We start from the raw sequence: 17,102 nt of genomic DNA, 5'->3' as shown, positions 1-17,102 counted from the left end.
GAAACCTCTCATCCCCCCGGCTGCTAACGACAAAAGGGCACAGAGAGGTGGCAACAGCCACCAGTTATGGCTGCAGGGATAGAAGGGGGGTGCGTGCTTCTCCTTGGATGTTCTGCTCCAAAGCAGGCTTTCTCCTCAAACCACTCCACTATTTATGGTTCCTTCCCTACCCCTTTCAGAGCCAAGGAGCTCAGCTCCGGTTCCCGGTGCCAGACGCCGCTGGCTGTCCCCACACCCGACGTGTCCCCAGGGAAGGGGCTCCGGGGTGGAACGTGGTGGGGAGGCAGAGCTGGGGCTGCTCCCTCCCAGCACAGCCATAATCTCCTCCAGCTGCCGCCGCGGCATCGAGCCAGCGCGGGAGGGAGAGGGGGAACAACAGGAAAATAACTCTGGTTATTTGCCTCCAACTCTGCAACTTGAGAAAGGGAAGAGAGACAGAAACGTGTTTGCGGGACAGGCAAGGAATACGTGTCTGAGCCTTCCCTGTACAACCACAGCCCATGGCTCCTGTGTAGGCGCTTATGAGCCCTGGGGGCTGCATCCCCGTCCTGGGCTTCCTCCCCAGGTCCTGCTTCAATGGGAATCACCTGCCCCTCCAGCCCCAACACCTAAAGCAAAGCTGTTCAGATCAAGCCACACAGGGATGGGATGCAGGGTTTCTAATACCACCGCATGGTTGCTTTTTCCAGCAGAGAAAATGGGATTAAACGAGTTCCCACCAGCATCACCGCAGCGTCTCCCCACAGCCCAGCCTGATTCATCTCGTTATGAGTGACCTTTCTCGCCGTGAGTCACCACGATGCCGTCTCAACCCCAGGATGCAGGACTGCAGCCACGCGCCAGCGCCCGGGACGTGATGCTGGTCACCGAGCGGGACACAAGCAGCCGGTCGCTGCTGTCAAGCAATCCCTGGGGATCCTTCCCACTCCCTCTGTGATGGTTGCTGCCACTACCACAGCCAGATTCAAGTTTGCACCCCCGGAGCATGGGGCTGCAGCCTCCGGGCTCAAAGGCTGGGCAAGAACCCCAGGGACCTTGAGCCAATGCAGTGCAGGTCAGCATGGGGACAGCTGCTGGAGAGACAGTGAAGCATCTCAGCTCCTGTGCGCCGACACCATTGTAGCATGGATAGAGCCACACACCACCACCACGTGTAGAATAAAGTCCATTTATTTCCTAGCAAGAGGCAATGCAAGAGCTTACATGGTCCTTGCCATCGCCTGGCACAAACCCCTCTGCTTTGCCCTCCCAGAGAGGGGCACAGACCCCCCCAGTGGGGTCAGCTACGCTGTGCGGAGCCTCTCACCATCAGCAGGGGCACAGAGCGCAGCCATTGTGTGGGCAGGATCTGCCCATGCTCCTCTGCCCCATGAGACCCAGGGGAACCAAGCACCCCACAGGGTTTTCCTACAGTTCCAGCAGGTATCTGATAGAGGAGAAGCCGGTGCCAGCTGTGGGTCTGCTGCACAGCCAGGCTGGGCTCTGTCACTGATGCTTTTAGCTGAGTCTCCTAATGCACAATCAGAAGCCACATCCATCTTGCTTTGACCCTTCTTTCCCAACCACCCTGACGGCTGGGACTCCAAAGGAGAAATAGCTTTGCTGGGCATTTCCACACCTTGCTGCTTGCCTGGGAGGAAATGGGTCACCAGCGAAGGTGGTGAGACCAGGTGAGACCTGGCTGGCTGCCTCACAGGAGCGAGTCACTTCTAGCTGGACAGGTTCACAAAGTCACACATCTCCTGGCTGGTGCCCAGGCCACCATCTCCTTGACAGTCCCCATGAGCTTGGTAGGCAAATAGAAGGCAGTGGAAGAGCCAGGTACAGGGGCAGGCATCTGGATGCTGGCCAACCCCAGCTCCTGCCCATCTCTCCCCAGCTCTTGGGGTGCCCCATGGGGCTCTGTGAGGTCCCCAGCACAGGATCCCATGGCTGTGGGCTGTCCCTCATCGCCTCCACCTCACACGATGCCATTGCGCGTGGGGTGAGTCCGTACCCGGTAGATGATGACGACGGTGGCCGGGCAGAGCACCAGGGCTGTCATGACAAGGATGGTGGCCAGGATGATCAGGATGATGACCCAGATGTCCAGAATGTGCTTGGGGAGGGCAGCAGGACCTGCGGGGTCAGGGAGGTCCATTCTGCAAGCGAGAGGTAGAGGGGTGATGGGGAAGCACCCTCCATCCCTCCCATAGGCAGAAACACCCCACCATTGCTCTGAGCACCCACTGCTCTCTGGGGGAACCCCTACAGCTACATCCAGCCTCAGCCCTGGGCTCTTTCAAGAGCAAAAGACTCCTTGGAGAAGGATTTACAGCGTGCTCCCAGGATTTGCAGCGTGCTCTGGTGCAGCTGGATAAAAGCCCAGGGAAAAACTTCCCTGTTAATTGTTACCGTTGTTAAAGGAGCTGATAGAGCAAAGCCACAAACCAGGCATCCCGCTGGTCACTCGAGGGTGGGGAAGCGGCGAAGCGTGGCCGGAGTCCCCCCGCTTAGGGAGACCCCCCCACATCCCCTCTTGCTGAGTCACGGACTTAGTGGCTTCATTAGCAGAGGGGGTCGGGGATGAGGGGCCGGGGGTCACGAACGCGCTGATCCCCCCCGTCCAGCCCGCATCTCCCCCAGGCTCCGGCACAGTGGGGAGGAAGAGGAGAAAGAGGAGAAGGAGGCAGCATCAGCACCGCGCGTTCTGCCCGTGCCCCCCTACCTGCGACGCTGCCCTGGTCCTAGTCCGGGCCCGGGTCCGGGTCCGGCTGCGGCGAAAGGCGGCGGCAGCGGCAGGATCCCCACTGGGGGAAGAAGCCTCCGCTTGGCCCCGCCCGGCCCGGCCCGCGAGGGGCGGCAGGGGAAGGGGGCCAGCAGGAGAGGAGAGGAGGGGAAGGGGAAGGAAGGGAGGGCGGGTCTTCTGCCTGTGCCAGGATAAAGCCGGAGCACGCTCCAGCTCAGCTTCCCGCAGCACAGGGTCCCAGCGGGAAGGGTCTTCTGGAGACAAACTCAAGGTTCTCAGGTGCCAGGGAGGCACCGTGGGGACATCTCACAGCGTTACAAAGGGCTTTTCCCCTGCCCCGTCCTCCTGCCTTACCAACAGTGGGGCTCACACGCACCCACCTGCCTTAGCAAGAGGGAATGGCCAAACCATAGGGACAGCCTCCATAAACCCCCACAGCGAGGTGTGGGCAGCGCTCCCCAGGGCTTCGGGGCAGCGTTGGTTTAGAGACACAGGCAGAGAGGGCAGAGAGCATCTCTGGGAGACAGCAGACCTCATCCCACTGGATGGGAATGGTGTTTCTGCTGCCCAGTGGAATATTCCGCTCCGCAAGTGATGCCGAAGGGCAGAACCAGCAGCAACTATTGCTGGCTGGTCCCAGGATGCTCTGATTTTCCTGCTGTGATACAAGCCTGGTGTCACCCACAGTGGGACCCACACACTGCACCCTTCGCCCTGCATTTCCCAGGGAAACCTGATGGATTCCTGGTGGCAGAAACCATCACCCTGTGCCCTCAGACACCCCTGGCCTCTTGGCATGCAGTAACCCTGAACCCTGGGAGCAGGCTCTTCCCAACAGCACATTCCCCTCCAGTTGCTGCTGTCAGATAAAAAGGATGTGGGGTTTTATCATGAAGCGGCAGCGCATCCTCATGGGCAGGGGTTTCCTCTGGAGGTCATGGGCTGACACCAGGCACCGTGCAGGGTCAGGGTGAGGATGACGAAGTGAAGCCCAAGTCCAGGCCATGCTGGATGCTTGGGCAGCATGCTGAGGAGCAGCGCAGAGGTGGTTTGCAGCTGCACGCTCTGCCCTGTGAACACAGAGCACAGCATCCATCCTCCTCACACCTATCTGCTGGTCCCACTACACGGGGATGTTTGGTTTTGTGGGGACCACAAAAGTGAAGAGAAACCACTTCTGGAGTATGAGCAAGTCTGGTGCCTTGTGTGTTCAGAGGGTGCCTTGCGGGCAGTGAAAGAAGCACAGCAGAGGCTCAGGGAATCGGGTAGCACGCAGGAGAGCGTGTTACGACCATAAAATCAGAGAACCAACGAGGCTGGAAACGACCTTTAAGATCAAGTCCAGTTCGCCAGCACTGCCGAGGCCACCACTAACCCATGGCACTGAGGGGCTCATCTACACTGTGTGAACACCTCCAGGGACGGTGACTCCACCACCAGCTCCGGGATGGGCGAATCACCCGGCGCTGTCAGCCCCGGCCCCGCTCCCCCAGCACTGGCCGCGCTGTGCGGACCCCCTTTAGGACCCATCGCACCCATCCCCGCAGGGCAGGCAGGGCGCGCCGGGGTCGCGTGGGCGGGGCGGCGCGGTGACGTCAGCGGTGACGTACACGCAGCGGCGGCGGCCGCTCCGGTGTGAAGATGGCGTCGCTGCTGCAGTCGGAGCGGGTGTTGTACCTGGTGCGCGGCGAGAAGGAGCTGCGCGCCCCGCTGTCGCAGCTGTACTTCTGCCGGTACTGCCGCCAGCTCCGCTCCCTCGAGTGCGTCTCGCACGAGGTAACGGCGGACCGGCCGCGCCGCACCGGGAGGTGTGGGGCGGGACGAGGGAGGAACGTTGAGCTCTTTGCGCGCACCGATTGGGTGGCTCTTCTGCTGCTCACTCGCTAATCTGCTTTGCTATTGGTTGGTAGCGCGGGTGAGGGTGCCTGCATACAGCGGGGGTGATTGGCCGTGGAGGAGTGAAGGGGCGGTGCCTTGCTTGGGATTGGCTCCGAGCGTCTGTCCGTCGGCGGAGTACGGGCTGTGATTGGGTGAGAGGAGACTTACCCTCTCAAGACGTGCCCCCCTGCCGGTGTAGGGCCCGGCTGGGTGGGAGCGGCCCCTTTGTGAGGCCCGGCCGGGGCAGCGGGACCCCCCCCACACGTCCTACCCCTCTATGGGTCTCAGCCGGGGCAGCGGGACCTCTCTTCACACACACTCGTCCCCATCGACTCCCACCCGGGTAGGGCAGGGGCACCCACTACCTCACACCCCGCTGTGGGGCCCGGCCTGGGGTGACGACCGGGCAGGGTCGGGAGCTTCCCCACGGAGCCCCTTTCCCGGGTTCGTGCCGCACGGAGGGAGCTGCTCTTGGCCGGGCCCCAGGGCTTGCTGGATGTGGCTGCGTTCGCAGCAGTCTAACAAAGCCCATGTTCATGACAAAGCAGCGTGCTGAGGCCGGGAGCGGCGTGCTCGTTACGACAGTGGCGTCAGGCTTAAGAGTGGCTTGAGTTTATCAACATCAGGACAAGCTTGTGCCCCACAGTGGGATTTCTGCTGTGGAGGGTTAGTTCTTTGGCCAGGAATGGTTGGAGCCCGTAGGTGATCATCAGGCTGGAGCAATGGTCTGGTGCATGGGGCACTGCTTGTGCAAGCCTTGAACCTAGGGCTGCTCCTGTGACTTCTCCCATCACCATAATCAAATCAGTACAGCTCATTCTGCGGAAGCCTGTGTGAATTAAGAAATTACAGTAGATTTGAAAAGCCTTGAGGGAATGACTCTGCAACCTGGATCTCTGAGGAGATCTGTCTTCGGAAATGATAAAGCTTCCGAGGAGTAGAAAATAGATTTGTCACCAGGCTGCATCCATCATGATTTTGTTATAGCGTGACCAATGTAGTCACTGTGCATTGCCAGGTTTAATGATTGGTTCATTTTCCCCTTCAAGAAGGGGGCCCCCTTCTTGTTAGTGTTGTTTTAATTGACAAAATTAGTTGATGACAGCAGATACAAAGTGTTCTCTGGAATATGTGTGTATCTGACCAGTGTAACTACAAAGGTAGAATAAATTTAGATATAAATGGAAAAAAGGCATGTTAAAACCCGTTGGTTCCTGTATGGAATTCTGGGCACTGCAGAAGGTCAACACCAAGTTGTCCTTTTCCCATTTGCTAAATGGAATAGTTTATTCTATCCTGACTTAAGAAACATGACTTACATTCTTAAAGATTAAAATCTGGCTGAGATGGGTTAAGATTTCAGATACCAAAAAGCGTCTCAAATCCTTCCTGGTTTCCCCTGTCTGCTGGCAGACACAAAGCCCTATTAAATTGTGTGGCAGAGTTTCAGGCTGCTGCCAGCGAGCTGCTGCCTAGACAAATGTACGCCAGGAAGTGTGATGTGGCCCTCTCCTTCTTCAGGTGGACTCTCACTACTGCCCCAGCTGCCTGGAAAACATGCCTTCAGCTGAAGCCAAGCTGAAAAAGAACAGGTAAGCTTGCTTTAGCTTTATTTTCATCAAGGCTTACAATTTAAGCAGTTCCTTCTCCTGTTCTCATAACACGTTTTAGTATCACCCAGTATTTTATAGAATCATAGAATGGTTTGGGTTAGAAGGGACCTTAAAGATCATCTACTTTGAACCATTCCTGTTCCTTTTGATGGCTCTGTTGCCCTAATGCTGTTGCGTAAGATGAGAAGTCTGTTGGTTTAATCTTAATTTGCTTGCTCAGAGAATTTTCTGACCCTTGTTAGAGGACTGTCTAATAGACCTTCCTCCTTACAGGTGTGCTAACTGCTTTGACTGCCCCTGCTGCATGCACACCCTTTCCACCCGGGCCACCAGCATTCCTGCTCCACTCCCTGATGACCCAGCCAAGACTACCATGAAGAAAGCCTATTACTTGGCCTGTGGATTTTGCCGCTGGACTTCCCGGGATGTTGGCATGGCTGATAAGTCTGTCGGTAAGTGACAGTCAAAGACATGTATTACATGATACATGCAATATCTGTCTAGGTTTTGAGTCACAGTTGGAAATTCACAGGAAAACAGTTTGTTGCTGAAGTCTGCTCTGAAGAGCTGAGTTAATGGAACACACAACCCATTTCCACCTTTGTGTAACCTGACTAGTGAGAAAGCTGTCAAACAAGGGGCTTTTTAGTTGGTGCACTCTCCTCACAGCTGAGATCTTGTTTATGTACCTGCAGAGTCTTTGAAGCCACTCAATCTGACAGCATAAACATCTCATTTATTTTCCATCACTTTTGTTCGTCTAAGCTTGTTCCAGAGTTGCCAGTCAGTGTTTGTAGTTGGTTTTTCTTTCATGGCAGCACTGGAACAAGCTTTTATCTATTTCTTGGTGCGTAAGATGTGCAGAAAATATCTGTCAGGCTCTAGAAACGGGGCTTAGTAGGCCAAGCATATCTTCTGACTTCCAGTGTTGATGTGACTGAAGACTGGGAGCTGAAGATGCAGAAACATGGGCAGCCAGTAATGAGACCATTCTTGTAAACTCATGTTCCTGCTGCTAAAGTAACTCCTAGGTGCTGCTCTCCTGAGTATCTCTCAAACAGTAGTTGTTTAAAAACACGGTATAAAAGCTGCTGAAGCTCCTTCAGCCCAAACCTGCCTGTGAAAAGCTTTCAAAGGTGTATATTTGTGCAGGTGTGAACTTACAGAATTGCAGCAGTAATTGTAACAAAATGGGGAATGTCATTTCATAAATGAAACTGAAGTAGTTGGGTGTTAGATTTCTGTGTGGAGTCTGGAAATCTCTTGAGGACTTTTTTTTTTTCCTCTTGCAGCTAGTGGTGGCTGGCAGGAGCCAGAGAATCCTCACACACAGAGGGTGAGTAAGGGGAAGGCTGATATGCGTCACCTAGAAAAAGCTGTTAGAGGTGCCAGGCCATCTCAGTCACTTCTTCTGCATTTATATGATCCTTCAGATACCAGTTCCAGTTCCTAATCTCAATTCAATATAGGGAAGGCCTCTTAGAGGCTCTCTCGTGCATGCTGCAGTATAAAATATGCTTTGCAGAAGACATCATTTCTAATAGAAGACGTAATTTCTAATAGTTGAAAACATCAGATCTAATAGTGCTGTTAAAACCACACCAATGAATGTGCTGCTTATGTATGTGAAAAAAAGCTCTTTTCCAATCTAGAGTGTGTCTGATCTGGAAAACAGGACTGCACCTTTGCCACCCTTCCCTGTCACCACTTAGGGCTCTGCACTAAGAGTGATCAGTCTCAGATCACTCAGTTTTGCCCATATGACATTACTCCATCCAGTCATGGCAAATGTGTGCACGAAGTCTCAGTTGCCTGACTGCACAGTGGGAATTGGACACTGCTCTTTGACAGATGCCACTTCCAAAGAAGGGTCTGTTTGTCCCCCGCAGCATGGGTTAAGATACGTTAGGACACACAGGCTTGTTTAATGTCTGCCTTTCAAAATAGAGCACTAGGAACAGAGCAAAACGAGTAGCAGGAACCCCAGCCGAGCTTTTTCACAAGCAAATAGTGCAGCTCATCTGGCATTTGTTCTCCTTTCACTGGGTTTCTTTTCTCTTTCATCCCTCCAGATTAACAAACTGGTTGAGTACTACCAGCAGTTGGCTCAGAAAGAGAAGATTGAGCGGGACCGGAAGAAGCTGGTGCGACGCCGAAACTACATGCCCCTGGCCTTCTCGGTGAGCTGGGAGCACAGTGCTCACAGAGCAGGACAAGTGATGCACAGCAGCCTCAGCGTGGAAAATTAACATAGCTGGTAGAACAATAGGGCTGCTCAGTTCTTTGTAATTGAGAACAATGTGGAGAAAATGAGCTAGGGCACATGGGTATCTTTAGGGACAAGTAGGTTTACACCCATTATTTATTGTGTATTACACTGCCTCTCTCTCTAATAGTCCTCTCTGATAATGCAGAAGGGTTTACACTTGCCATGTAAAGGATTATGTTATCCAGCAGTGAAGTGCAGTGCAGCCACTGACAATCCCAGTGGTGTAGCCCTTTCTCAGGACAGTTGCAGACTGTAGCTCAGTAACCATTAGCTCAGGATTGTCTGGCACTTCTCTGCATGAAGTCTCAACTGAAATTAACCTTAAGACTTGATTGTGGCTTGAATGACTTGTTTATTGTAATTTGCAGGTAACTGCTTACTTTGTTTAGCTGGGTGACTGCATATGCTTGCTACTTCTTAATTAACTGTGCTTGCTCTGTGCCCTTGCTTCTGTCTTATGGCTGCATTTTTTGTCTCCGTTGCTACCTGCTGCTATTTTGGGGGCTCTCCACAGCAACACACTATACACGTAGTGGTAAGTCTTTTCACAGTTTCTGCTGGTGTTTAAGCTCTCCTGGTACCTAGTGAAGGGGAGTGACAGATCCCACTCTTCACCCTGCCTCAGGGCCCCTGACCTGGATGTGCCTAGAACAAATGTACATGAAGGCTGACTCGTTAGATGGTCACATTGGTTACAAACTCGAATATCTATTGTTAGTTTACAAGCAAGGAATTTGGGTAAGTAATGTACAGTTGAAGAGCAGCCCATCACAAAGCTTGGCTGGGACACAGCTGGCTGCCTGCCTGAGGCAAATGGTACTAACATGAACCTTCTGATCCTTGAAAAAGCATGAGGGTAGGCTGATGCTCACACTTCTCATTTGGTGAGAAATCAGGGTTTCAGTCCTGCCCAAAAGGAAGATTTCTGCCTCCAAGTATTCTGCATACAGTTCAGCTGTAGAAAGCTGTAGCTCAGCTATTCCTGCCAATTGGTACTGCTTACTGAGAGACACCTGTAGATAACAAGGCTTGTAGGAGGCTGAACCTTCCAGCCGCTTCTGGTAGTGCTACAGAGCATTTCAGATGGGTTCATGCCCATGTCGACCCCATCCTTTTGGCACTTGAGCTCTTATTCTGGACTACTTGACATGCAGTTGCTGTGAAGACTAGGTCAAGTGAAAATGTGTCAGTAGTGCAGGCTCGTGATTTAAGGAAAGAATAAAAGCTCTGTAAAAGGTGGCCACACACATCTGTCTCTCCCCATCTGCAGTGCAGTGATAATTGTTTTCTCCTTACTAACAGTTTGAGCAGGAGAAAAAGTATCTTGGGAATCATTGAATACCTTTCCCTTTTTGCTTTCCTTTGCTTGTCTCCCTACGCTTGTCACGCAGGATGAGTTTGCAATGAGTCTTTTTGTGCTGGCAGGAGGCAGGCCCGAAGCTGATAGTTCCTTTTTTCCTTGTAGGACAAATATGGCCTTGGAACCAGGCTGCAACGCCAGAGGCCCGGCGCACCCATCAGTGCCCTCGCTGGACTCTCGTGAGTCTCAGGGTTGGGGTTGGGTAGGAGGCATAGGGAGGCAGCAATAAAGCAAGTTGAGAAAGATGCTAACACGTTAGGAGACAGCAGTGAAAGGAGCTCTCTTTGGAGCAGTAGAACTATGTCAAATCCTCTGTGCAGCTGCTCCAAATGATTTGCTTTCTCCTCAGAGAAACAAGTGACTACTGACATCCGTGTGCAGTTACTGTTGTCTCACAGTCTTGGCTCTCACTGCCTTCTGTGTTACAATGCAGTTGCTGGCTGTCAGAGCACACATGCTGTATTTTATGACCAAGTTGTCCCTCACTTTATTTTAGCCTGAAAGAAGGAGAGGACCAGAAGGAGATCAAGATTGAGCCAGCTGATGCAGTGGAAGAAGTGGAACCTCTTCCTGAGGATTACTACACAAGACCAATCAATCTGACAGAAGGTAACACCTTATTCTGTCACCTTAATATTCTGCCATGTTACATTATATAGCATGGGCAGTGCTTGGAAACTTGTCTGTAGGGTTCCTAATGGCTTGAGATTGTAGTAGTTTTTATGCTGGGATAGAAATGGTGGGAAATTTGTGCCTTTTTGAATGGTAACTTTGAATGCAGCCTCAGCTTCATGCTGTACGTGGAAATCTTGGAGCCAAATACATCAGGCCTTTTAACAGTTGTTTCATTTTGTTGCTGACCTTAATTTGTCTGCATGTGAAGTGTCAACTTTTGGATGGAGAAAAGAGCTGACATCCTTTCTCACATAATAGCAGGAAATAAGGAGTAGCTGAGCTGCTGGGGAGCTGGAACCAAACCTGACCTGTTAAGTAACAATTGCACATTGCTTTGACACAGCTAGGAACAGCTTTTGTACATTTGCAGTTGATTGAGCTCAGTTATTGGCTCATGATTTAATCAGCCAATACTGTAAATTGACCAGTGACACTTGGGAGTGAATGAGATAAAACAGCAGGTACAGGAAGCAAAGTGGGCTTCCTGCTGAGGTGGCTCTAAGAAGGACAGATGTTCTTGGTTGTCCTGCAGGCCTAGAGAGTCCACCAGTATTAATTCATGAAGGGTTTATGGGAAGTGGTAGATCATCTTGGTCTCCTTTTCTCATGAGACCATCAGCCTTGTGAGAGAGTGATGCTGGTAAAAAAGACAACTTTCGTGACTCCCTACAGAGAGGAAAAGGCTGCCAGGTGGCTCACTGCCTCTTAGACACTGGGAACAGTGAACAGCCTGTTTCTGGGGAGAAACCCACGGGAAATGTTGGCTGCTGGGAGTTCCTTGCTTTGGGAACTATGTAGTCACTAATTCTATGCCTGAGTCTGAGTTATGCAAACTCCTTGCTGATGAGCTGTGTATTGTACTTGTGCAGCACCCAGCCGTGAGGGTAACAAAGCAACAAAAACTCATTTGCCCTTGGCAGGGAAAGAACTTATTTTCCAGATGATTTCTAAATTCTGTTTCCATTCCAGCTGAGCTTTGAATAGAGATGAGGGTCCCTCATTTCTCCTGGGCTGACACTGGTGCTTTGTTAGTGTACCCAGTCAGGGCAGTCCTTTATACAGCTCTTACCTTCCATCCATTCACTGCTGGAAACAGTGATACTTTCCAATGGCTTCTGGATTATTTGATGCAGGTGAAATTGAGTTACTTAGAGATTGTAGCATGTCCACACAGTGTATGTCACACTTGCTCTTAGGCCAACACCTATGTAGGTTCTAGCTCAGGTTTCAGTGCCTGAGACATTGATTTACCTGGCTTTGTTGTGCACTCAGTGACGACCCTGCGCCAGCGCCTGCTGCAGCCTGACTTCCAGCCCATCTGCGCCTCCCAGCTCTACCCTCGTCACAAGCACCTCCTCATCAAACGCTCGCTGCGCTGTCGGGTGGGTAATTGAACACAAAGAAGTGCTTTTTTTCCTGGCTCACACAACTTGGCTTGTGGGAAATGTGTATTTCTTTTCAAAAGAAACTGCTCAGATGTTTCTGGTTGTTGAAAGTTCTCAACCAAATTCCTGGTAACAGCAATAGATGAGGGAGGAGGTCACATCTCTGACGTGATGAAGATTGTGAAAGGAGGGCAACATTGTGCAAAGATGCATAAAGACACAAAGTGGGTTTATACAAAGGTCTGTGTGCTCTGCCAGGGAATCGTAGAGGGCTGCCAGTACACTCAGGATTAAAATATTTCTGCTATTATTAAAGACAAAAGTCAGCAAACAACATATTAGTGAGAGAGAGTGCAGAATACTGCAGATGTCCTTAGGGTGGAGGCAGAAAGGGGATATTTCAGAGAATAAAAGCAGAGAGCTGGGAAGTGAAGACAGGCAGGAATTAAATTCAAGTTCTGCTGTTGGCTTACTACACGGTCTTTAAAGAGCTGCTTGCCTTCTCAGTGGTTTCACTGGATTTATCTGGTTCCCAGAGTATTAGAGCCATCTTCTTGCAAGTATTTAAGATGCAGAATGCTTTGCAAATGCAGAGTATTTTCTCAGAAGTGAGTCTTGTCAGGCTGAGCCTATATTTCAATGAGTACCTTAGGAGGAAGTCAGTCTTGAGTTCTAACTCTTTGATTTTTTTTTAATGGATTCTGGAGCATGTGCCAAAGGGCTTACAAGTACTTGCGCATTCCTCCTGCAGTCAGTGAGTGTCCAAGTGTTTTTAAGCCAAATCCCATGTTTCTGACATTGCACAGATAGTGCTGGGTGTGACATTTTTGGAGCGTCTATAACTTGACACAGCGATGACCATATGTGCCCCAAAGTAGTTTCTATGTGTGTTGTGTTAGAGGCTGGTAATGTCCTGGCTAGTGGCAGTGTGTTTGCAGCTCTCATTCTTCAGTGCATGACTGCACACTGTCTTCTGCTGCTGACTAAAATCTCTTTGTAGAGTTGTGAACATAACCTGAGCAAACCGGAATTCAATCCAACATCTATCAAATTCAAGATCCAGCTGGTTGCTGTGTAAGTAAGATATGGGGATTGGGGAGAGCAACTGCCTATCTGTGCTTAATGCCTTCTAGTTTCATTTTCATTTCATGTACTCTTGATTTGACCTCTGCATGGCTGTGTCATCTCTTAGGGTGGTATAATCACCTTTTAAAATGCATTTAGATTATCTGTGATAGGTTTGCTTCCTGATCTGCTAAAGAAAAGACATTGCATGCTGTGCCAGTGCCAGACAGCAGCAGGAATTTGTAGGATTTGGCTTATATAGCAAAAGGGCACTTCATTTTAGTTTTTAATATCAGCTAAGCTCTAACAGCATTGAATGAGTGAGATGGATGCATGTGAATACATCCCTGTACTTTGAGAAGTAGGTTATAGACATCAACAGATTCCATCACAGTCATTTGCTTTGTTCTTTTTGCAGTAATTATATCCCTGAAGTGAGAATCATGTCTATTCCCAACCTGCGCTACATGAAGGTCAGTAGTTTTTCCATAAATCTTTTAGCTGGGAAGTGTGGATGTGGGATCTGTTTGGAAGATGACACAGTGTGATGGCTGTTCCCTGAGGGCTTCACTCACTCCATTTAGAGAGTGATCAGGGTTGAAGGGACTGGTCAGAATAATGCTGCTTGTACTTATCACTGCAGTAGATCACTGCACAGTGTGATGTCTGGCATCACAGGCACACGTCAATATCTGAAGAATAAGAAGTGTGGAGTTGAAACCTTGGTTACACTTCAAAGATGTGTATTTCTTACATTAAGAAAGAGTGCTGTGTGGCATTGGCACCTTTCTTACAGACTGAAGGTGTTTGTTATCCATCCCTTGAGCGTATGCGATTTTTGAAGGTGTTGATCAGTCACAGAAGATGGAGGTGCTAACAGTGACTATGAACTTTAGAGTATTTGCTTCTTGAACTGTGATTCCTGAATCTCCCCAGGAGAGCCAAGTCCTCCTGACTCTGACTAATCCGGTGGAGAACGTCACACATGTCACGCTGCTGGAGTGCGAGGAGGGGGACCCTGACAACATCAACAGCACTGCCAAGGTATTGTACCCTCCTGCTGTGTGAGCCCAAGGCTTACCACTCCCATTCTTCCACTGATCACACTTTTCAGAGGGCCTTCAGTCCCTGCTGGACTGTGTTACATTTTCCTCCTTGGACTTTAATGATAGTCACCAATCATTAGCTCATAAAAGTAGTTTGAAACTGCCTGCCCATTGAGATCCAGAACCTGAGGGAGAAATGCCTGATTTTGCTGGTAGAGTGGTAACCTCTGGAGCAGAGGAGAGCTGAGAAAGAATCAGTGTTCTGTTAAACTGTGGTAAAGAAACCCTTGGAAGGGGAGGGCTCTCACCTGCTCACACTGTAGGTGATGATCAGAGTGGAAAAGCTTCTCTTCATGTTCTGTTTCAGGTGGCAGTTCCTCCCAAAGAGCTTATTCTGGCTGGCAAAGATGCTGCAGCAGAATATGATGAGCTGGCAGAGCCTCAAGACTTCCAGGATGACCCTGAGTGAGTGTTGTTTGTCCTGTGGGGATCCTGTTCATAAAACTTGGTACTTAAACCAAGTAACTCACTCTCCTCTGTCTTTTTGTTTGTGGTTTTTTTCTGTTTTGTTTGGGTTTTTTTCCAGGTTTTTGTGCTGGTAGTGGCTTTTGGCAGGGTTCAGAGATGTGGTTTGGACTATTTAGGAGACATTTGTTCCTTTGAGGCAAAGTGTGCTGTTAGAGCACTTGTTACTGGTGCTGGCACTAATTCTCTCCTGGAATACTGTGTCTAATCCTCTTCCTTGCAAGCAGGGGGTTCACTACAGTAGTGAGAACTATGCAGTAGGGTGTGAGACAGTTGCCTTCAGCCTCCAAAATTGGATGTGTTCTGCAGCCTCTTACAGAGCAACTCAAGCTGTATGCTGTGGCTCTTCCCAGGGGCAGAACCACACACAGAACTCCCAGAGCCAAAGCAGGATGTCCTGTTCGACACGTGTCAACAGAAAGGCAGATACTGATGTTTGTGGGGCAGGAGGAGCCTGTGGAGTTAAGAAGCTAGAACCCAGGGCAGCTGTGCTAACAGGGCATATTCAGCCATAAACTAAGCATCTCTCTTGTATATTGTCAGAATAAATCTCCCAAAACAATTGTGTGAGACCTTGGCTGACCCAGCCTTCCATTGTGTTCTGCCTTGCAGCGTCATTGCCTTCAGAAAAGCCAACAAGGTTGGAGTTTTCATCAAGGTCACCCCGCAGAAAGAAGAGGGTGAAGTGACCGTGAGTTTCAAGATGAAGCACGAGTTTAAAAACCTCGCTGCTCCCATCCGGCCCAGCGAGGAAGGTGATCACAGCTCTGAGGTCATCTGGCTCACCCACCACGTGGAGCTCAGCCTCGGACCAGTGCTCCCATAGGCGCTGCCACCGCTGCTCCCCGCTGGCTGCAGGACGGGCTCTTGCATCACGGTGAAGAGAGCACTGGGTGGATCATCCTGCGGGAGCTCCCTTGTGATGTGTGGTGTGTGCCACGGGCCCCACCGGGCTGTAAGGAGGTGCCTGAGGGTGCCGTGGTTTGGGATGGTTTGTTCTCTTCTCTTGTTGTCCTAGTGCCCACTAACTACTGCTCTGCTTCCCCACTCTGCCACAGGCTAGTTTAACTTGCAGCTCGTGTTTCAGCACAGAGAAGGATCTTGCTTTCTCCAGATTTGCAGATTTTCCAGATTTCTGGATCTTCCCTTCTTTTCCAGATTTCTCCTGGCTGAATTTGGGTTTATTGACAGAAAAAGAACCCATATTTCTGTTTTTAGTTCATGCCAGCTGACAATCCCAATGTTCAGTAGTTCCTTTTCACACCGTTATGCTCTTCCCAAACAAACGTTTTAAGAGGTGGCCGTGTCTGCTGCATTACTGGTGAGTTACTGGCAGCAGCACGATGCTTTTGATTTTCTCCTTCCTCGTAGGATACCTCAGCTGTGGAGGACGGGACATACCACCCAACCTCTCTGGTCTATGTAGCTTGCTTAGCTGAGGTGATAGATGCCTTTTCACAAAGGAAATGATCAGTTTGCCTTTAAACCCCAAATGGTGTGTACTGTAAAGTCCATGGATCTGACTGGTAACTGAGCCTGCTGCGAGCTCGCCGTGCTGCAGGTGGATGTGGCAGCGTGATGTGCTGCGAGCTGGGAATTTGGGTTCTGCTGCAGCTCCAGGCTGAGGCTAGGATGCTCCAGAGAAAACAAGTGTTAACAGGGGTAGCAGTCACAGTGTGAAACCTGGAGTGTGAAGATTAGATCTGATGTACAGGGAACTACAGGGGCTGTTGGCTCTTTTTACAGTTAGGGTTTGTGTGAGGGAGGTGTAACGCAGTTCCATGTTAACCAGCAGACACTGTACCATCAGGTAATTTATCCAGGCTGCCATTTGGCTGTGGTCCCAGCTCAAATCAGTAATTAAGAGCAGAGTATCCAGGACATGGAATTACCAGTAGCTGCGTAGCTTGGTGCAAGTGGGTGCCATCACTCTCCCTGCAGAGCATTCCCAATTCCAACATACACCCTCTTAAACCTTCCTGATGGGCTTTGATGTGCTGGAGCAGGCTTGAGTGCTGCTGGCCTGGAGCTGCAGATCCTCTGCACGGTATGGCAGGGTGAAGCTTCCAGCTTTAGTTTTGGGGTGGTGCTGCACCCCAAAAACATCTCCCTTCGCACCAGAAGCCTGCCGTGGCACGCCGGGGCCTCACGTTTACAACCTCATGTAGGATACGCACAGGTGTACAGCATGAGTTTAACACTTGTAGTAGGTAGATAATGTCTAGTGCTAGCGCCTGCTGTGGCTTTACCCATCCAGATACAGCACTTAACCCTTTGACTATCACTTCTCTGCAATAGCCACTATGTTGGGGACACGATGCGGGGCTGTGCTGGTGCTTGCAGGCAGAGAACACTAACACGAGGTGCGATGTCTGTGCTGTTCCGTGAGCTCCGTGAGTTGTTCTCTCCCTTCCCTTAGGACTTTATAGGTGTTGGCGTGTCCCTGCTCCCCGGAGCACTCACCCCTTCCCCATAGGTGCCTGTTGCCTTACTGCTTGACGTCGTGTAGTGACCTTCAATAAAGCAAACGTGGCTCTCGGATCCTTTGCGCTGGTTTT

General features: G+C 50.6%; 2 protein-coding genes across 4 annotated transcripts; one reads left to right on the top strand and one right to left on the bottom strand.

Annotated features, from left to right (window-relative positions):
- Positions 1–1,250: 1,250 nt before the first annotated feature.
- Positions 1,251–2,855, bottom strand: SMIM3 (small integral membrane protein 3). Its single transcript, XM_080627157.1, has 2 exons — positions 2,708–2,855; positions 1,251–2,141 (listed from the first exon to the last, which is right to left on the bottom strand). The coding sequence occupies exon 2, from the start codon at positions 2,138–2,140 to the stop codon at positions 1,961–1,963; it is 180 nt and encodes a 59-aa protein (XP_080483283.1). The 5' UTR covers position 2,141; positions 2,708–2,855; the 3' UTR covers positions 1,251–1,960.
- Positions 2,856–4,178: 1,323 nt separating this feature from the next.
- DCTN4 (dynactin subunit 4) lies at positions 4,179–17,075 on the top strand. 3 transcript variants are annotated; one of them, XM_080627444.1, is made up of 13 exons: positions 4,179–4,504; positions 6,128–6,198; positions 6,493–6,671; positions 7,512–7,555; positions 8,292–8,399; positions 9,954–10,027; positions 10,345–10,457; positions 11,796–11,905; positions 12,909–12,982; positions 13,392–13,446; positions 13,910–14,017; positions 14,387–14,484; positions 15,157–17,075. In XM_080627444.1, the coding sequence occupies exons 1-13, from the start codon at positions 4,370–4,372 to the stop codon at positions 15,368–15,370; spliced, it is 1,383 nt and encodes a 460-aa protein (XP_080483570.1). In that variant the 5' UTR covers positions 4,179–4,369; the 3' UTR covers positions 15,371–17,075. The 3 variants fall into 3 exon arrangements, with proteins under 3 accessions (XP_080483570.1, XP_080483571.1, XP_080483572.1); XM_080627445.1 differs by lacking the exon at positions 4,179–4,504 and adding an exon at positions 4,815–4,949; XM_080627446.1 differs by lacking the exon at positions 4,179–4,504 and adding an exon at positions 4,993–5,272.
- Positions 17,076–17,102: the final 27 nt, after the last annotated feature.

The sequence above is a fragment of the Psittacula echo genome (assembly GCF_963264785.1).
Source record: "Psittacula echo genome assembly, chromosome: 11".
Taxonomy (NCBI): Eukaryota; Metazoa; Chordata; class Aves; order Psittaciformes; family Psittacidae; genus Psittacula; species Psittacula echo.
The sequence above is the reverse complement of the archived record's forward strand: the minus strand, read 5'-3'. Positions and strand labels throughout refer to the sequence as shown.

Excerpts from the sequence above, each read along its gene's own strand:
- SMIM3 (XM_080627157.1), bottom strand. The coding sequence starts at position 2,140 with ATGGACCTCCCTGACCCCGCAGGTCCTGCTGCCCTCCCCAAGCACATT.
- DCTN4 (XM_080627444.1), top strand. The coding sequence starts at position 4,370 with ATGGCGTCGCTGCTGCAGTCGGAGCGGGTGTTGTACCTGGTGCGCGGC. Across the intron at positions 10,458-11,795 it reads ACCAATCAATCTGACAGAAG|TGACGACCCTGCGCCAGCGC; the intron begins GTAACACCTTAT and ends TTGTGCACTCAG. Across the intron at positions 13,447-13,909 it reads CCAACCTGCGCTACATGAAG|GAGAGCCAAGTCCTCCTGAC; the intron begins GTCAGTAGTTTT and ends GAATCTCCCCAG.